General features: G+C 37.1%; 2 protein-coding genes across 3 annotated transcripts in view; one reads left to right on the forward strand and one right to left on the reverse strand.

Moving 5' to 3' along the window:
• Positions 1–3,199, reverse strand: part of LOC122680225 (PARP1 binding protein) — a 61,375-nt gene extending 58,176 nt beyond the window's left edge. Inside the window, exon 1 of the mRNA XM_043881374.1 lies at positions 2,985–3,199. The gene's annotated coding sequence lies outside the window, so the exon portion shown is untranslated. The remainder of the gene's footprint in view (positions 1–2,984) is intronic.
• Positions 3,122–21,635, forward strand: part of NUP37 (nucleoporin 37) — a 41,367-nt gene continuing 22,853 nt past the window's right edge. The window contains exons 1-5 of one of the 2 annotated variants that reach the window (XM_043881377.1): positions 3,122–3,158; positions 4,430–4,645; positions 14,170–14,294; positions 16,563–16,635; positions 18,893–18,987. In XM_043881377.1, coding sequence (XP_043737312.1) covers positions 4,490–4,645; positions 14,170–14,294; positions 16,563–16,635; positions 18,893–18,987 — 449 coding nt within the window. In that variant the 5' untranslated portion in view covers positions 3,122–3,158; positions 4,430–4,489. Of the gene's footprint in view, positions 3,201–4,429; positions 4,646–14,169; positions 14,295–16,562; positions 16,636–18,892; positions 18,988–21,635 lie in introns of both variants that reach the window. The other variant, XM_043881376.1, reaches the window with a different exon arrangement.

Below are 21,635 nucleotides of genomic sequence, written 5' to 3' on the forward strand. Positions count from 1 at the left end.
ATTTGATCAATAGAATGTGGCAAGAATGACATCACAGGAGTTCGAAGCCTGGATCTAGTTCTCAAAGGCCCATGCAGAAAGAGTTAATGTGGCAGGCCAGACTACTATCTTTTAAAAAGCATGTTTACAGGGTTGGCCCTTGGTTGGCATCTGGGAACTTAGGATTTCAGAAAGATTTTCAGTAAGAACGGTTCATTGCACTTAAACTAATTGTACAAACAATATAGCTTATGCTGATAGGCTTTTCTTTTTAGTCTAGAATTTGGGAACATAGAAAGATATCTACATGTTCAAACCCCAGTAAAAAGCCTGGGCACTGAATCTCTAAAAAGCTACCCTGACAGACAACATTTCATGTGCTGTCATAACTTGTTGCTGGGAGAATTAACTATATCCTGCGTGACTCCCCTAAAAGAAGACTTTTGGAAGCTTGTGCTTTATTTCTCCTGGAGTTCACCCCCATGTACCTTCTCCCTCTGCTGATTTTGCCTGGCATCTTTTTGCTGTAATATATTATAGCATGAGTACAACTATATGCTGAGTCCTTTGAGTCCTCTTAGCAAATTATCCAACCTGGGGTAATCTTGGGGGCCTCCTGACACAAGCCTACAGTTTTAGCTCTGACTCTCTCACTGCTCTCAGAATACCATATGAAGAACTGCAAAATTAGCCTGCTGGAAAGGCTGTGTGGAGGAGAACCAGCTGATAGGTACTCCAGTTGATAACCAGCACCACGAACAGACGTGTGAGTGAGGCTATCACAGATTATCTAGACCCAATCAACCTGTCAGATGACATACAGCACCCAAAATGATCCTAGACAAGACCAGCAGAACCACATAGCTGAGTCCAGCCCTCATCGTTGATCCTCAGAATCATAAACATTTAAAATAGCTGTTGTTTAATGCCACTTCAACTTCAGAGTAGTCTGTTACACTGCAATAGACAACCAAAACAATAATAGCTAATATTTAGAAGGTTTCTTGGTGCCAGGTACTTTTCAAAAGCTTAATATTTATTACCTCATTCAATCTTCACAAGAGTCCTGAGGAAGGTCTGTTATTATCCTCATTTTACATCTGAAGAAAGTGATACCCTATGCTGCTGAGTTAGCAAATGGCCAAACAAACCTAAATTCAAGACGCCTAACTCCAAAAGCAGTGTGCTTTTATATCACTACACCTTTTTTTTCCCCTACTTTCTTTTAAGTACCCTAGTCTCCAACATAGTCACATGCCCTTATCTTATTTTGGGTATTTTACTATTCACATTCAATCAATTTACTCCTCTGTTATCTTTTTCTCTTTTTTTATATGACATAAACAGAATCCAGGATGTTTACTAGGTATCTTGGGTTTGTATGATTAAAAAAAAAAAAAAATGGGTATGTGCCATTTACAAAACAATAATTTGCAGACATAATCAGGGATGCAATTTAAAGATACAGGTAGAAGACTATAAAGTATCTACAAAAATACAAATCCAAGTAAACAGTAAAATTCTCTTCAAAATATCACCTTCATCTCTTAAAAGAAAAAAATATAAAGTGAAGAAATAAAGTTTCAGTAACATGATCAGTTTGCCTAGAATCAATCTTTAGTAGTAAATTATTTACTGGTATCATTTAAACACACTATGAGTTCGGATTGCTAAGAATGAAAACTAATCTGGAATTAGACTGTTCTGAATTCTGGCTCCACCACTTACAAGCTGTGAGAACTCCAAGTTATGTTACCTCTCTGCCTCAGCTTCCTCGTACTGAAAACAAAAATAATAATAGTACTATCTGAGAGGGTTTTGTGAAAAGTAAAAGACGCAAGTACAAGATAAGTTTTTAGAACAACGCCTGGCACATATAAAAGTCCATCTCATCCAGGAGTCACAACACTTTTGGAAAGGTTCCAACAGTAAACATTTGAGGCATTCAGGACATAGAGTCTCTTATAACTATTCACACTTCACCTTGCAGGGTGAAACTAGCCACAGACAATACATAAACAAATGAGCACAGCTGGGCTTTAGCAAAACTTTACAGAAATTTAAAGATCACAAAATTTTCACATATCATAAAATATTACTCTGCTGGATTTTTTTTTTTCAACCAACCAACCAAGTAAAATCCATTCTTAGCTCACGAACTGGCTGCACAAAAACAGGCGGTGCCACCAGTTCGCCAAGCCTCTAGCCTTTATTCTTTCAGTAGCTAGCTGGCTGCGTGAGCCCAAGCAATAAGCCCTGACTGCCTAGGAAGAGGTAGAATACTTCCAGAAATCAAGGAGACAATGACTATGCAAGTATTCTGAATGTCAGGCTGCAACATACAAAGAGTAGTAGAAGATAGCAGCGATAATAAACACTTGTTTTTGTCATTTGGATTCCAAGCTGCACTGCAGCAAATAAGGCAGGAAAATGTCACTGAGGAGCCAGTGTGAGATGGATAAAAGAGATATACCAGGGTCTCCATTTACTGGCTGTATGTCCTTCAGTATTTAAAACCTCTGATGAGCATAAATTTATTCATCTGTAAAATGGAAAATATTATTTCCTTGTTCATAAAACTAGGAGACGTTAGTGAGACAGTAAATAATCGACCTAGTGCTGGGCACTTAGGAGGTGCTCAATAAAAAATGGGCATCGTTGCTGCTCATGGAATGCAGGTCCTAACAGTTCCTTGGGCGGAAGTAAAAGGGAGAGGGCGAAAGTGGAGTTTACCTAAGCCTGGTTTCCTGCCTAACTAACTAATCTAAGTAGGGCTCTGTGGACTTTATTCTTCCAGTCAGCAGATGATCCCTCAGCACCTTCCAGCTCCATTAATGGAATATAAGAACTCTGTTCAACACCCCCAGACCAAAATCAGGCCCCGGACCAAAAACACTGCACAAATATTACTCTAGGCAACCACATGGCGCTCCGCTGTTACCGAAGAACCCTCACAAGTCGCAGCTTAAAGCATGCAGACGGGCGAGAAGAAGAGTGCCACTCACCTGGCTCGGGGAGGTGCAAAATCCCCTGAAGAAAGCTCCCGCCGGCTGCACAAGGGCGACTGTTTGAGAGATAGCGGGTTTACATTTTAAATCTCGCGGGAGGGCCCGGGAGCCAATCGCAGCCCCCGCCCTCTGACCCGGAAGCAGAGCCGGCGCGCGCCGCAACAGCCCAAGGTGAGCACCAGTTCGGCTCTAGCCGCTTCCAGGCGCCCTCCGGTGCGTATCGCGCGTGAGCTTAAGGGGCATTCGTGCTCGGCTGCCGGCCGCCACGCGCCTCCACTCTATCCCTCGGAGTTCCTCCCTCCTCGGGCCGTTCCCCACCCCTCTTCCTTTCGACCTCGGGCTCCGGGAGGTAGTGGCGGGGTCTCGCGGGATTTGCCTGGCTTTGGAAGAGGTGTCAGGGCTATGCGGGGACTTCCCTTGTTTCCTCCCTCCCCTGTTTTGGCAATTTTAGAGGGGCAAGTCCAGCCCGCTTTGTACAGTGAGACCCTGAGACTGTAATTAGACTGGACAGTGCTTTAATGAGCAGTTAGAAACCGAGTTTCCTGATCTGGAATCTTTTGCACTTCCCACACCGCTGCCTTACCTGTTGGTCACTTTTACAACTGTTTAGTCCCAGATGCTCACTCTTAAGGTTACTAGGTTATAGACTTCCCGAGGTGGAACTCATATGATTTCTTAGTAGATACTTATCAGATATTTGATGTGTTTGCTATCAGGCCCAGCTGTTTTCAGGACAACTCCTACCGTCCCATTAAAAACAAAAACAAACAGAAAAAGTGACCTCTTCAGAATCTATAAGTCTCATCTGGGAATGCTACTTTCAGAATGCACACCAGGCCATGAAACGTTAGCTGAAGTTTTGTGCCTGGTTTTATGAATACTATTTTGTATCCCATTTTGGCATTCCTTCCTCCAGATTGTATATTTTGTATCTGCTTATATTATAGTACTGTTCACACTGAATCATAAATAACCCTGGATTGTGAGCTCCTTTAAAACAGGCTTTTGTGTTTCTCTTTCTTGTACTGGTGTCCAACACTTAGGAATGTCTCACATTTTGGCTCCTCTTATGAGATTGGCAAGCTAGTTAACTATCTGAAGTCTCAATTTCTTCATCTGTAAAAGGGACCATAGTTAGTAACTCCCTCTTAGGTTTGTGCAAGTATTAGGCATGGTAATGTTAGTAAAATACTTGGTGGTGGCACTTGCAGGTAGAGCTCCATAATGTTCATGACCATTAATTTTTTTATGAGTATATTTTCTAGTAGTGTAATTCCATCTTTAAGTACTCCCTGTCCTTTAAATAAGCTAAACAGAATTTTGTAGTAACTTACTCTGCAAGTATCATTCACAAAGTAGTTGAATAATTGTTTTTTGAGCTGCCTGTCATCACATCCTAACACTTTCATGGTTTCTATCTGTTTCTGTGCTGAAATCCACAGTTCTGTGACCTTGTCCAGTAGAAGGCTGTTTTTGCAGCTGCACAAGTTTTGCCATACAAGATGAAGCAAGATGCCACAAGAAATGCTGCCTACACTGTGGATTGTGAAGATTATGTGCACGTGGTGGAATTCAATCCCTTTGAGAGTGGGGATTCAGGAAACCTAATTGCATATGGTGGCAATAACTTTGTGTTCGTCGGCACCTGCACATTTCAGGTTAGTGTACAGAACTGCCCTGAGTGACAGTGAAGATGTTTCATTGATGAGAAAATTTATACAACCTTGGGCAGTTTTCACTGAACTTTGAAAGCATATTGAGCTTAAATGTAAAAAAAAAGTGAGATGAACTACTGAGAGAGACATTCTAGTAATATATGCCTAATATTTGTGCAAACATTGAATAAGTATTGAAAAAGAAGAATACAGTTGACCCTTGAACAACACAGATTTGAACTGCATAGCTCACTTATACATGGATTCTTTTTTTCAGTAGAAAATACTAGGATACTATAGAATCTGCAGTTAGTTGACTCTGCACATGCCGAGGAACTGCCCACAGGGAGAAAAGTGAAGGTATTAGTCTGTCAGTGGTGTCAGACTCTTTGCGACACCATGGACTGTGTAACCTGCCAAGCTCCTCTTCTGTCCATGGAATTCTCCAGCAAGAATACTGGAGTAGGTTGCCATTCCCTTCTGCAGAGAATCTTCCTGATGCAGGGATCTAACTGGATCTCTCCCACTGTGGGCAGAGTCTTTACTATCTGAGACACCAGGGAGGCTTACTGCAAGCTACACCAGGATTTTCACCTGTGGAGAGTCATTGCCCCAAGCCCTGTGATTCAGGGGCAAGGCTATATACATATAAAGGCTCCCCTTATGCCTCATGATTAGAAATGGAATGTTCTAGTAATTGATGGTTATGATTAACTATACATTGTTACATACAGGGAAAATACCAATTAAATGAGATCTGATTAATTACTAAATTCAGCTTTTCTGTATTCCACTTTGACATAGAAAAAAACACAAACTAGTACTATTGAGAGCTTAAAAATGATCTTCCAGGAGATTTTGTAGCTGTGATGATACCAGCTTTCCTAGTTGCTCTCATGCTTTTTATATATCTAGAGTATACAGAGTGTGAGATCTACTAATTGAACAGGCAATTCAGCATAGTCTTTAAGACCATGAACTCTGGAGCCAAAATGCCTGGGTTTTTGTTCCTGCCTGACTTTACCTCTTAATAGCTAGGTGACCTTGAGCAGGTACTTAACCTCTCTTTTATAAAAATGAGAACAATTATACACTTGACTCTTAAATATTGTGGAGGTAAGGGCTGCCAATGGATGTAGTCAACATCCAGGTGTAACTGTAGTTCCCTCATTCCTCAATGGATTCCATCCACAGCAAATCATATAGTCCTCTAGTACGTATGTTTTTAAAAAAAATCTGCATATAAGTGGACACAGTTCAAAATCATGGTTTTCAAGGGTCAACTGTACTTCACAGGGTTTTGTATAAATGTCATAAGTTAGCGTGTACAGTTCCTACATAGTATCTGACACATTCAATACATATGACTGTCATCGATTCGGTCAGGCACACTCAGGCACAGCCCCATATTTAATGGTGTGGCACACACCACGTTTTCTCACAGGAAAGCTAGTTCTGCGTGTCAGAGAGAATTTGAACAATGGTAGGTCAACCCTCAAGAATCTCTGGTTAATCCTTTGTTTATCAGAGTATTATTTATGGAACACTATTTCCCAGATTGAGGTTAATCAGTGAGGGAATTTGAGAAGGCAGTGGCAGCCCACTCCAGTATTCTTGCCTCGAGAATCCCAGGCCTGGAGGAGCCTGGTGGGCTGCTGTCTGTGGGGTCGCACAAAGTTGGATACGACTGAAGTGATTTAGCAGCAGCAGCAGCAGCAGTGAGGGAATTTGGCAGTGACCAATTTTCAAAGATTTTAAATAACTTTATCACCAAAGTGATATAATAAATATTGTAAATATTATTTCCTCTTTTACTAAGGAGGCAGTTCAGTATCTTACAGTATTTTAACATCATAAATGCAATTTGGCATTTTACAGTGGCATAAATGTATTAGGTTATACACAACTAGATTGCATGTATATTTATCCTAAAGAGAAAGCATGAATTAAAAGCTTCTGTTGGTTGGTGTCTGAGTAGAATACAGGAGTTCTTACATTATCCCACATTGCCTCTTAGGGTTGGGGTAGGAATTTCTAGCTTTTAGGCTGAATATGACCCTCAGCCTGATCTCAGCTGGACCAGGTTAGGATCTCATCAGGTTAGGATCATAAAAAGTCACATAGGAGAAATAATACAACACACTCTTGAAAAAAACTGAAGGGAAACCATTTTTCTAATGCACACTATTAACCTACAAAAGAAAAAAACACCCCCCTACAGATGAAATTGAATTTTGCTTCAGTGCTTTTGAAATTAATAGCTAATAGTATTCAAAAGTACTGAAAAAATATGCTTTGCTTTATGTTCAGCTAAGAAATTCTGAGGGAGAAAGTCAAGAGAGGAGAAAGAAGGCAAAGAAGTGATGGGTAGCAGAGAGAAAAAGGAAGCAAAAGATGGAAAGTGACAAAATGAGAAAAAAAAAAGAGCAAAAACATTTGTATTGCTCTGTTACTGTTTGTAGTCATAGGCATTATCCCTGTGGACCCTTAGACTGTGAGGCTGGCAATGTGGGTCTTAAACCCAAATAACCTAAGGAAAGAATTGGACTTTTATTAATCTGTCAAGCAGTGAACACAAATTATCTTCTGTGCCAGGTATTGGGAATACAATTAAACAACTGTCTCTGTCCTCATGAAGTTTCCATTCTACTTTAAAGAAATGCAAGGAATTATCTGATAACTGAAAAAATAAACTCTATACCACATTTTTAAACCCCTGTTCTTTTCCTCCTGTGCTGCTATTCAGAGGTTGAAGCCATAGTTCAAACAGCTCTAGAGAAATGAGTTCCAGTAATTTGCCAGGGGAGATTCAGATTGCTTCTTCTGAAATTATTTTTTTATCCCATTAAGCACCATTGAACACTGTTCCTAGTCTCTCATGTTAGAACTTTCAGGTTCTGTCACACTCCGTTTCTTATCTTGAGGAAAAAAACTAGGAAAAATGGAAAGATTTCACGTTTCTGTCAGAAAGGAAATCCTCACTCTAAGACTATTAGGAAAACGACTGATATAGTAAATTTGAATTTCAGCAAAGCATTTTTTCAGAATTTTATGATATTCTTTTGAATATGTTGGAAATTTGAACCAAGTGATAGTACTATTGGTTGGTGTCATATATTTGTCAAATACTCATTAATTGCAGATCAGGTGCTGGGAACTAACGATACATATTTTAAAAAAGCAAGGACCCTGCTCTCAAGGAGATGTTTAAATGTAATGCAATGCAATAAGATAACGCTGTAAAAGAGAGCAGAGGGAGCATGAAGGTTTCTAATTCTGTTTAAAGGGTCATCAGTAATAAATTGCATACACCTGAAACTAATACATTGTAAATCTGTGTTAAATTAACTATACTCTAATAAAAAAAAATTTTTTTTTTAAATAATGAATTGCAACCTCTACTGGGACTTGGATGAGAACACTTGGACAAGCACATTGAATTTATATAGAACGTGAAGTTGAAAAGGCTACCTAATGCTTTGGGTGACAGACTTCATTTAACAAATTTTTATTGAGCACCTGTTATATGCGAGACTTTGTGCTCAGAATCCAAATATTGTTTAATAGATCCAATCCAAAATTGGATTAAGCTGCCAAAGGAATTTAATTCAGTGCTGTCCAATAGAAATAGAATGTGAGCCACAAATATAAATTTAAATGTTGTAGTAACCACATTATGTAAAGTAAAAAGCAGGTGAAATTAATTTTAATAATGTATTTTTACCCAGCATATCCAATATATTTTATGTGTGTAACGAATATAAAGATTATTAATGAGATCCTGACATATTCCTTTTATACTAAGTCTATGAAATCTAGTGTGGATTTTGCACTTTATATAAAGTGTACATCTTGGACCAGCCACATTTTTCCAGCGCTTAATAACCCCATGGGACTAATGGCCACCAGACTGGACACCACAGCTCTATATCCTATGCTGTAAATTGACAGTAATATCTAGTGTTTACTTCAGTTCTTAGCAGTGTATTGTGATTCAAAGGAAATAATGTATTTGAAGACAGCTTTCAAAGTGGCATTAAAATGTTTAAAACCATCATGTGAAAGAGGGATTAGACTCAGAATGGTAACTTTTATGTCATCAATTCTGTTTGAGTGGAGTTGTTACTGACGGTGCTTTAGGACCAAGGCTGAAACTGCTTCTTTGAATGTGTTCACCTAGTGGAGATCAGTTAATGGCCAGACATTTGTTGTCACTGAGTTAAACTATCTCAGTGATGGTTCCAGAGAGTGAAATTTGGAGCAATGAATAGAATTTACATGGAAACAGATTTTGGTTTAATGTTAAAGAGAACTGTTCTAATAATTAGAACTACCCCCAAATTGAATAAATTCCCCACGGAAGGTAGCTAGTTCTCTCTCACTTGGAAATGTTCAGAGAAGTATTATGTAAACTTTTTTTCAAATGTTCTACTAGAGATTTAAGCATTAGATGAAAGAAGTAGATTAGGTAAACTTTATAGTCTCATCCAACTAAAATTCTGTGTTTGGCCTTAAATGGGTGTGGTGGGAGGAACAGCCAATTTCAAACCGTTAGAATAGCCCTTTCATCAACCTGGCTTTGCCCCAACCTCAAATATGCTGGAGACTTGTATAATGATGTGCATTATAGCAAGTTTTCCAGAGTGTCTTAATTTCCTGCCTATACAATACTGCCTACACCTCAAGCTAAACCCAAAATAGCATTCATCTCTGCCTATACCACACGCACACACCCTGGCCTTTTAGTTGGCTCAGTGGTGGCATTGCTGCCAGGAAAAAAGGCTTCACTGGTGATACATAAAATGCAGACTATATAGTCCCTGGGATTTCTTTATCCCCATGACCACCCAATAGCTCCATATGTACTTTAATAACAAATTATAGGACCTAATTGTCAATACTCTTGTTACATTAGCAAAAATAGTGTGTTTTGATGGTAAAAAGTTCATTTTTAAAGATTAGTTTGTCAGTGTGGAAAAATAGATACAACCCAAACTATAAAGTCAGCTGTGATTAGGCTCCTAACCTTATTTTTAAGTTCCTTAGTGATTGCTGTCTTGGCATATCTAGCTGTTAACTATACAGTTATTATACAGACAAATTGTGAAGTAATAAAATGACTTTTTTTTTCCCTTGATAAATACATTTGTTTCCTTTTTTATGTTTTTATGGAAAAAGTTTTTTCTGTTAAGTTCACCTGAAATATAAAGTTATTTTCAAGGGGTATATGAATTATGTAGAGAAAGGTATATGTGATGTTTGTGAAATGATTGTGCTAGGATTCCAAAGGTTATCCTGGAAGAATCACATCCACTAGGATTCAGTTAAAGTACACATTTTAAAACTTTGGATTTAGATTCAGGATGAATGGAATTCTTAGAACAATCCTTCACATAACTTCTATCTATATGACATGTATATTCAATTAAATATCAAGTTTCACCTGAATTTTCCCCCAGATCCTATTTTATAATCTAAGAAACTTTTATAAAGGATAACTATAGTCACTTAACACAGACGATTCCTTGGGCAACTTTGTCATGAAAATTTTTGCTTTAGTCTCTACATCCATGTAGGGTTTTGATTTAAATAACAAAAAGGTGATTTATTTTTTAAATGATAATATTTTAAGCTTATACAGTGTGTTTTAAAATATATATTAGTGATAAAAAGTATAAAGAATAATAATAGTAGATCCCTGTATACTTACTACCTAGCTTCAGAAGGGGAACATTAACAACTCTTTTGAAGACCCCTGGGTTTTCTTTCCTTACCACCTTTTCTTCTCAGCCCCAGGACATAACCATGTTTGAAATTTCATTTTTCTTCAGTTGCCATGTGTTGGTGTTGCAAATCAATATATTGTTTTTCGTGTTTTAAACTTAGTATCAGTGAAATTATTTTGTACTATGTTCTTCTTCTCTTCGTTATTAAAGGGCTTCCCAAGTGGCCCAGTGGTAAAGAATCCACTTACCAGTGTAGGAGACACAAGGGACCCGGGTTTGATCCTTGGGACGGGAAGATCCCCTGGAGGAGGAAATGGCAACCTACTTGAGTATTGCCTGGAAAATTGCATGGACAGAGGAGCCTGGTGGGCTACAGTCCATGGGGTTGCGAAGAGTGACACCACTGAGCACCACCACCACCAAATTAACCATTTATTTATTAGATTCTCCCATGTCAGAGTTCATATATCTTCATTGTAGTATGGTATTTTATAATATGAATATACCACAATTAATGTATTCCTCTATTAAAAAGTATTTTACTATTGGAAGTGTAGCCTGCATGTTCCTGCAGTTTGCCGGTATGCATGTTCCTGTGCATGTTCCGTGTGTTTTGTTACCTTCTCCTTTCATCTTTTTCCCCCCGATAGTTTGGAAGTTTACATGTTATCTCTCTTCTTTTAATGGTTACCAAAGGTATTTAATATGCATCCTTAATTAGACAGAGCTAAAATTAATATCTTTACTTCATGAAGAGAGCAAGAACCTTTGACACTTGAACTATCATCACCTACTACAGACTTATATTATTATTATATTTTAGTTCTTTATCATTCTTCTTTTCATTTTAACCCACAAATTCAGCATTGTTTTATGTGTCTAGTATTTGTTTAAATTAATCCGCATGTTTGCCTTTGAATTTTCATTCACTGTTCCTTACATCTCAGGCCTGCTTTCTGGGGTCATTTTTCTTTACCTGAAAGATATTCTTTATTACAAGAAAAAACTTAAACTTCTTCTGTGGAATAGTGAATATTTTAAGTTTTGCCAGCCATTTAAGGTGGCTGCTGCAAATTATTATTTGTTTTTTACAACTCCTTAAAAACATAAAAATGATTTTCAGCTTGCGGGCCATACCAAAGCAGACCATAGGCCAGATTTGGCTCCTTGGTCGTAGTTTGCCAGCCCCTGCTTTAGAAGATCATTTAATGAGACTTTATTGATGCCAACCATTGGTTTTAGTTTTTATGAAAATACCTTTAAAACAGCTTCATTCTTGAAACACTAGTTTGTTGTGGCTATAGTTCAACTGTTTTTCATATCATTTTGAAGATATTTCATTGACTTCCTGCATTTGTTTCTGCTAAGAAGCTGATGGCTGTTCTAATTATTACTCTTTTATAGGACACGTATCTTTTCTTTCTGATTGCTATTGCTAAGACCCTTATCTCACTCTTGCTCCTTCTCCCTCACTGCCCCCATCTCACATATATGCACACACATATGTGAGAGTTTGTGTGTTCTGAAGTTTTACTGTATAGTGTATAGCTGCAGATTTCTTTTTAAGCTCCCTGGGATTTATTGTTTTTCCTGAATGTACATATTGGTGCTTGTAATCAAGTATGAAGAATCCCTTGCCGTTATGTCTTCAAATCTTGCCTCTTCCCCCATTCCCTCTACTGGTTTCTCCTACAATCCGAATTAGCTATATGGTGGGCCTGCTCACTGAATCCCTCTTAACATCTCTTTTTGTCTTCTCTTTACTACATTCTGAATAAGTTTTTCAAATCTGTCTTCCAGCTCCTTTGAGCATTATTTTTTTCTCATGATAGTATTTTCATCTATATGTTTTCATTTAGTTCTTTAATATCTGTCTGGTCACTTTGGGTAATCTCATGTTGCTTAGTCATATTTTTTGATTCTCTCGTCTACATACTCAAAAATACATTTTTTTTTAATCTGATTTTTTAATGTCTCCAGGTTGATTCTTCTGTTTGTGTCTGTGGTATTTTGTTTTCATGTGTAGTAGTGCATGCATGTAAGATCATATTTGATTGAACTATACCTGTGAGAATTTTGAGACCTGGGTAGAAGTTCATCCAAAAAGAATTTGCCTTTGTCAAGTGCCTGGGGCCACTAACAACATACGGACATTTTGAAATAAGTTTTCATTTTCTGGAGCACATAGTTAATGTGAATTCAAGCCCCAAACTTATGTTAGGGCCAGCCAATGATTGAGATTTCTCACAAATTACTTTTTCTTTTTCTTGACCTTCAGCCATGGTATATATTTTACATGGCACTTTTGATCATGGGTTTTTGTTTTCCCTGCTTCCACTTTAAAGGTCCTGGTTCTATGCAGAGGTCCCTGATCTGCATCCCTCTTTGTGTAGGCACTAAGTTTTGTGTCCCCTACAAACAAAAGTTATTAATCATTGGATGTGGGCAGATGTCCTTAAAATAGCTTTATGCCTCTGTGCTCAGTTGCTTCTCTGGACTTGGATTTTTGCATTATTTTTGTAGTCAAAAAGCTTTTCAGGTTATTGTCCATATTGCCAGACAAAGATGACTTGACTTTTCAAAATTCATTCTTGTCTTCCCATGAGAATAAACTGAAATCATTTTAGTAGTACTGAATCAAATAGATAAGCTGACTTTATTAAACATCTTACCTAAATCTAAAAGACTGATCAGTAATTTACACATCCACTGTTCATATTAATGGTATAGATGAACAAGTTTGTTCAATCCCACACATGTATGAAAGTGAAAGTGTTAGTTGCTGAGTTGTGTCCAATTAGTGCCATGAGTAATACTATGTGAAAATCATTGATACTCTTTATAATGACTGAGGCTTCATAAGATACAAGGTATCTTATACATAATAAAAACTGTTCAGTGTATATTTTTTATATTGTTATTCGATAATCCATGCGTGTTACTTCATTTACCTAGAACATTCTGATTCTTAGAGCATTCCATTTTCATTGTGTTTGCTGTGAAATATATTTACTATTAGGAATAAAATGTCTCTTGAGATAAAGTATAACAAGTATATTGTTTTTAGTTATCTTAGAGAATTATTTTGTAACACTTAGACAGCTTTGGATATTTTTGTTGTTGTTCAGTAAACTAGTTGAAAGAAAGTGAAAGTGAAGTCACTCAGTTGTGTCTGGCTCTTTGTGACCCCATGGACTGTAGCCTACCATGCTTCTCCATCTGTGGGATTTTCCAGGCAAGAGTACTGGGGTGGGTTGCCATTTCCTTCTCCAGGGGATCTTCCTGACCCAGGGATTGAACCCAGGTCTCCCACACTGCCCGTAGACACTTTACCCTCTGAGCCACCAGGGAAGCCCCAATTTTGCTCAGTCGTGTCCAACTCTTTGTGACCCCACAGACTACACAGTCCATGGAATTCTCCAGGCCAGAATACTGTAGCGGGTAGCGTTTCCCTTCCCCAGGGGATCTTCCCAACCCAGGGATCAAACCCAGGTCTCCCACATTGCAGGCAGATTCTTTACCAGCTGAGCCACCAGGGAAGCCCAGGAATACTGGAGTGGGTAGCCTATCCCTTCTCCAGGGATCTTCCCAACCCAGGAATTGAACCGGGGTCTCCTGCATTGCAGGAGGATTCTTTACCAAGTGAGCTATCAGGGAAGCCCACCTTAATATCTAATCTGCTTTTTGAACTTCTCAAAAGAATATTCATGGCCCCCTGGTAAATTCTTCATTATAATAAAATACACAGTTTTATATTGTTTGTTCTCATGACTTATATAAACATTTACTATGTATGCTTAGGAGGAAGAAGCAGACATTGAAGGAATTCAGTATAAAACACTACGAACATTTCACCATGGAGTCAGAGTTGATGGCATAGCTTGGAGCCCAGAGACTAGACTTGATTCATTGCCTCCAGTAATCAAGTAAGTTGAAAATTATTAAATGCAGTATTTATTAATATCCTTTGTGTTAAGTGATCTGAAGCCTTTAATCATAGGGATGTTTTTCCTCCATTTCCCTAACTCCAGGTAATTAGGTATTTCAGTATTTGCTATTATTTCATAATTTAGGCTTATTGTCTAAATTTGTGACTTATATGCAAACGTAACAGTGATGCCTTGAAGCATGTGTTTTCAGCGTGACTACAAAGCTGTTTATGTGAGATTCCTATGAATCATAAATTCTTCACTGAATTTACCACTCATTGAAAGTGCAACTTTGTTAAAATAACTAAATTTGGTTGAGTCATTAATCAACCTTACTGCCTCATACATAGGCCAAGGTCAAATTTTCATAAAACTCTAGTTCTGATCCTTGGGCTTCTGTTTTGTTGAAAGCATTAAAAAGAATGACTGCTTTTTGAGAAAAAAAATTAACACATTTGCTGAGGCCTTCTTCACAAAGGCATTGGTATGTCAGGTTATTTAAGGTCTGTTACAAAACACTAACCTTATTTCCATAAATATCAAATCTAAAATGTATGTCTCCTTTTAGTAAACAGTATTTAACAACCATAATTTAGCTCTTACTGAGCTAACCTAATTTTTTTAAATTAAGGGATAATTTACATACAGTGAACTCAACTCTTAAAGGTACAGTTTGATCAATGTTGACAAATACATGTACTTTTATAACCTAGATGCTGGTAATACATAGCATTTCTGTGACCCCCAGAAGATTCTTTGTGCTCCTCTGGTTAATCCCTGTAGCCTATCCCCTGCCTAAGCAACTATTGATCCAATTTCTGTTATCAGAAATTAGTTTTGCCTAATTGATCTATTTCTTCGAATGACTGTTAACTAATCATTGAAAAGGCATGGTAAAAGAGATTTACCAACATATCTGGATCTCTAGATTAGGAGACTTGCTTTAACTTAAGCTTTATTTAAATTAAATAAACTAAGTGTTTTAGGTGAGAAAAAAATATAGCTTTAATAGAGTCAAAACTTGAGAAATTTAGATCCATATAGTACTCATTTACCTAAAGACAATTGGAAATAAGCTTTATTTTTTCAATACAGGCATACAAAAGCTTCCCAGCTGGCTCAGTGGTAAAGAATCCACCTGCCAATGCAGGAGACATGGGTTTGATACCTAGAGGGACGATCTCCTGGAGGAGGAAGTGGCAACTGCTCCAGTGGAAATGGCAACCCCCTCCAGTATTCTTACCCAGAGAATCCTGTGGAGAGAGGAGCCTGGTGGGCTGCTGTCCATAGGGTCGCATAGAGTTGGACACAACTGAAGCGACTTAGCATGCATGCATGCATTGGAGAAGGACATGGCAACCCACTCCAGTGTTCTTGCCTGGAGAATCCCAGGGATGGAGGAGCCTGGTGGGTTGCTGACTGTGATGTTGCACAGAGTCGGACACAACTGAAGCGACTTAGCAGCAGCAGCCAGTGTTCTTGCCTGAAAAATCCTATGGACAGAGCTGCCTGGCAGGCTGTAATCCATGGGGTCGCAAAGAGTCGGACACAACTGAGAGACTCAGCACATAGGCGTGCATACAGACATATAATTTCTTTCTTCCTCAGCCGTAACCTGACATGCTGAGGATCTAAAACTTTAGGGTTAAAGGCGAACTAGTTAAAAGATACCTGTTTATTGCTTAGAGTTTGTTTTGTAATATACATTGATGTACACCTAAACAATAACCTTAAATAATAGGGTCAGTATGATAATATGCCGACTTTTAGTAATAAATACACCAGCTTTTATAGGTATAAAAAGATTATTATCTTTCACCTAATTTAGTGAGTTTAGTGTGTCTTAAAGTAAGAAGGCTTATAGATAACTGAAGGATGCAAAGACTAAGATAGATGTATAACTATATTTTTATACCTTATATTGACCTAGCTAAAAGAAGATACTTTTTTAAACCCATCATTTTAAACCTTTAAGAAAAACTTAAATGTTAAATTCATGTGGTGATTTATAGTGAAATTCTGTCCTTTCATAATTAAAGAGACAAATCCAATATACTAATATTTTTATATTTTCAAAACAAACTTGTGTCCCCTACTTTCAGCCATAGTTGTATAACAGATTTTATAGTGGAGCCATAGCATCCCTCTTCTGCCCAAAGAAAAGTATGATTATGAGTTATGAAGATAGCTTTGGTGGTTAAAGGTGGGAAGAACTTTCACTTACACAGATTAAAAAGGGCCTTATTTTTGTTTTCTTACTTCCAGATTTTGTACTTCTGCTGCTGATATGAAAATTAGATTATTTACTTCAGATCTTCAAGATAAAAATGAATACAAGGTATGTTGACAAGTTTAATTTGTAAATCTATTTTAAAACATTTATTATTTTTGCTTTTTTAATTGAATTTATCCCAATTTAAAATGACTTTATGGTTGTCTCTGAAATATGTAGTTTAGAATCTCATTTACTCTATTTTAGGCTATAGTAAGGGACTAGGATCATAGTAAGGCCTGCGAATTATAAATCTGATATCACTTATTAAATTAAAACAGTAGGTAAGCACAGAAATGAGAGGGAATTAGAAACTTGGTATAAAAGACATGAACACACACAGAGTAAGAGGTGAATTCCAAGGGAACAAGCTCAGTACAACGCAGTGCAAGGCAGGACTACAGCGTGGTTAGAAGCATGAACATCTGGTTTGAAGCCCAGCTGTGCCACCTTAGTTAACAGTATGACTTCGGGCGAATTCCCAATCTCTTGTTCTCATTTCCTTACCTGTAAAATGGAGATGATCATAGCATCTGCCTCATGGGATTATGAGCATTGACTGAGCTAATTCATATAAAACACTTAGAATAGTGCTTTTTACATAGTAAGGCCCTGTATGTGAGTTTTCTATTGGTATGATAAATAACCCTGTAAGATGTCAGACAGAGAAAGACAAATGCTGTATGACTGCACCTAATGTGAAGAGCTCTTCTTAAAGCTGAACTCTTAGAAAGAGAAAGTAGAATGGTGGTTTTCAGGGCCTGGAGGGTGTAGGAAATGGGGAGATGATGATGGAAGGGTACAGACCTCCAGTTTTAAGAGGAGTAAGTTCTGGGGGGTCTACTGTATGTCGTGATGAGTATAGTTAACAATACTGTATTACATCTTGCAAGTTGCTAAAAGACTATATCTTAAATGTTCTCACCACAAAACAAAACTGATAATTTTGTGAGGTGATAGAAGTATTAACTAACCCTGTCATGGTAGTCACTTCACTAACCCTGTCATGGTAATCATTTCACAATCTATGTGTGTATCATCAGGTACTAATCATCATGTTATACACCGTAAACTTACATAGTGTTACATATCTCAATAAAGTGAGGAGAAATTCATTAAATACCTCTCAGTTTGGATTGAAATTGAATCATGTTTTTTTATAAGAACAGTATTGCCTTCCTGATTTCCTAGTAAATAAAACCTATGATAATATTGTAAAACAAAGGTAAACTATAAACCTAATCATTTAGAAAACAGTAAAAGTTATGGTCTAAGCTATATACAATGGGCTATATACAATTTTACCATAATAAATGCACTGTATATATTAGTTTATTTAAAGCTGTATCAGTGAACATGTGAGTGTACAGTGACACATAGAATTTTGACCCATCAAAAGTCAATAGTTATTAACTATTATTGCCAGTTAAAAAAGACATTAAATAATTAATGTGATATGGTTTATAGAAACTGTGACATAAGCACTGAAGAAGGACCTGGACTTGTTAAACTTACACCAGAATGTTTGAATAAAATCCTTTTTTTCTCCCTCATTTCCAAATAGTAAGCAGTACCAAATAGAATTACTTTGTTAATCTTATAACTGAATTCAAGTGTTTGGAAGGTAAGCTAGGAAGCAAAAACAATATCCATTAAATTATTTAAATATCTGATATCTAACAGGCCTGTTCAGGATTTCAGTTATAAAGATTTAGACTAATTGGACCTTAACCTGCATGCATAGTCCTCTAATTTACAACTTCCCATTTGCTCCTTCTGTGGCCAAAAGAGGATTTCTGTGATAATGGGCTTATAATTCTAGCTGTCTCCAGTGCTGGGAGTCACATTGAGCCAATGAATAAAGACAGTAGAAGTTGAAGTCCCTGCTACCTGTTTATTAGGTAGCAGCCAGTGTACAGAGCAGCAGGTATGAGACAAAATCCAAAGGGGACTCTTATTTCAGGGCTCCTAGAAAGTTCTCCTAGCTTTAACTTTTGCATAAGTTTTATGTAATAAGTGAGAAATGAGGTGATATGAGGACAGGTACAGTTAAAAAAATAAAAACAAAGTGTGTGTGTTTTTGTAAGAAATGCATACTAGAAAAGAAAGATCAAGCTAATAACTGTGTTGAATGATCAGCTTCTTTCCAAGATAAACCTTCCCAAAAAGTGGGTGTATAAATCATGCTTTAAAAATAGCAGATTGCTTAAGAAATATTTATAGAAAAGAGAAGCATGCAGTGAAAGCAGTGAAGTAAAAATATTAGGTCGGAATATTGTAGATTATTTTCTTGTGTTCTTACTAACTTTTCCCCTGATATCAGGTTTTAGAGGGCCACTCAGATTTCATTAATGGTTTGGTATTTGATCCCAAAGAAGGCCAAGAAATTGCAAGTGTGAGTGATGATCATACGTGCAGGTATGTTGCTTATGTTACAACAAAATTTTTGAATTTTCATCTTATGTTAATGAGAACTACATTTTAAAAATTAAGGAAAATGTAAATTTCTACATATATTCCACAAAATGTTATAAAAGAAGCATACTTTATTTAAAGTGTAAGTATGGCACCAACAGGAGTTTCAAAACCAGTGAAGTTGAATTCTCATCTCAGTGGAAAATTCCCTAACTAGTTCTTGGGTGCCTCTCTCCCTCTTATTTTAGATTTGCGCGCTTATGAAATCTAAGTATATATCAGGTCAAATATTGAACAGGATCAGTAGGATAATAAAAGGCATTTGCCATTCTGTGAAGTTATTTCACAGATTCTATCTGGTAAGTTAATGTTTAATAATGAACTGAGAATCTCATTTGCTAAAGCAAGACTCATGGGACATTTAGTGTTTTGACAAATTCGAAAGTCTCTGTCTAAAGTTTTTCTGTAGATACTCAATACAGTACATTTCAATATTATATTCTTCCACCTTTCCACCCCCACCCCCGTCTAGACTGAACAGATGAGGGAGCTATAACATTTTACTAGTGCCTAAGGCTGGAGAATATCACAAGTAAAGAAGAAGATGAAGACCAAGTGTAGGAGGTGGAAATAAGCTGAGGAATCAGAAGTAAAGCAGTCATTAGAGGAATGCCAGTCGCCTCGTTTGCTTTAACAGTGCTGTGAGCAAACTGAACCACACACAGACAAAAAGAAAACAAAAACCACTGCTCTGCCATTTGGCATAGTTTTAATGTTTGATAAAGCTATGATAAAATTGCTAGTATTTATAAATACTTGTACAAATATAAAACTACTAAGTATGTGTCCTTTCACATTGGAATTAAAGCCACTAGCTTCTTTTTAAATTTTAATCTTCTCAGTATCTCTTTTTAAAGTTAGAGTCATAGGCCATTATTTTTTATGTACTGCCTGTTAAAATTTTCATGTCAGAGACATGAAAGATTTACATGGCATTAAGATAGTAGAGTCCCAAGTGTTAAAAAACCAAGTTTGTATAGAGATGGAAGAGTTAATGGTACCATTTTTTAATGTAAAACTTAAATTAGACCACTAGAAAGAAATAATGACATTTTAGTTCTCTAACACATGGAGTTTCCTAATCACAAGCATTTGGAATAATGAAATCTTTGAAGGGGGAAAATGAGTGTCTTTGCAAGCCAAGGAATATCCTGTGAATAGTGGACACCAGCCAGAGACCTGGGATTGCATTCAGAGGTCTGTGATTTTTTTTTTTTTTGTAGGAGACTTGGGATTTTTGTAGAATAGTAAAATTGTCCTAAAATTTGCAGAGGGTTGCCACCTTTTTATTTTGTCAAGTGATAAGAATTTTTTAAAAGCCTACTGTCTTCTATTATTATCATTTTATTAAAAAAAAAAACATTATTACTTTAAATAGGAGAAAGGACTTAACTTCAAAATGAGTCCTTTAATTTAAATCAATTTAACTTAAAATTTATTATGTTGCTCTTAATTGTCTTATTTGCTAGCCTGTCCTTGATGGTGTTACTGTTCAGTAAATACTTACTCCCCCATCCATGCTCCTGTGGACAGAGACTTTGCTTGCTCTGTTGACCTTAGCCATGTGACTTGTTGAAGCCATTGTACTGTTAGCAGATGTGACTCAAGCAGACACTTTAAATGTTTTACCTGGTTTGGCTTGACCTGCTGGCTGCTGTCTTCTGCTGTAAGATCAACATGTCCTAGATAGCTACTGGCCCCAGAGTGAGAAATACATTAAGCAGAGATGGGCCCATCTGGCATTATGAAATAGAGCTTCCCCAGACCCATAAGCAAGAAATGCATGCCTATTTTTGTAAGTCTGAGATACTCGAAGTTGATAATATCAATGCAGCAGTGGCTGGGGAGCTCAATTTAGTATTTATGAGCTTAATTTGTCAACCAGAGGGATAATTCTGATTGGCTTTCAAAGTCCAACCTCTTGGACTAAAAGCTAAACAATACAGATAAGATCTTTAAAAGAAACAGAAGATGTAGCTAAATCAAGAAGTTTAAGAAAGAGTAGTAACATACACTCTCAAAGTAACAAAGAAAGTAGGAATTCTGAGGGGACAAACTACAATAGGGAAATGTTTCAGTACAACTGTCTTCATTAACTCAAAGTATACAATTGCCGAGTTACAAATAAAAGACACCAGCCAAATGGCAGCTCTGCAATTTGGGCAGAAGAAATAGCCATATATATCCCAGGATTCATTCCTATAGCCATATATATCCCAGGATTCATTCCTATCATTGTACTAAATTGATGTCTACTGGAGTCTGAATCTGTGTATGTTGGTGATAAAGGTACCTTAGTGAAATCCTTGTCCAGTCATATTCAAAACCTGTGTCATCTTGGATTTAGTATTGTACGCCAGTGATACCATGCTTTTTAAAGAACATGCTAAATAGAATAACTAGGTCAGTGAAGAAGTAGAGGATTTTAACATTTTAAACCAACTGTACCTAACAGACATATATAAGACATCCATACACTCCCAACATCAGCCAAATACACATTCTTCTCAAGTGCACCTGGAACACATTAAAATAAACCATATATTAGTCCTCAAAGCTAGTTTTTTAATCACACAAAATATCTTCTTTAA

The sequence above is a fragment of the Cervus elaphus genome, chromosome 22 (genome assembly GCF_910594005.1).
Source record: "Cervus elaphus chromosome 22, mCerEla1.1, whole genome shotgun sequence".
Taxonomy (NCBI): Eukaryota; Metazoa; Chordata; class Mammalia; order Artiodactyla; family Cervidae; genus Cervus; species Cervus elaphus.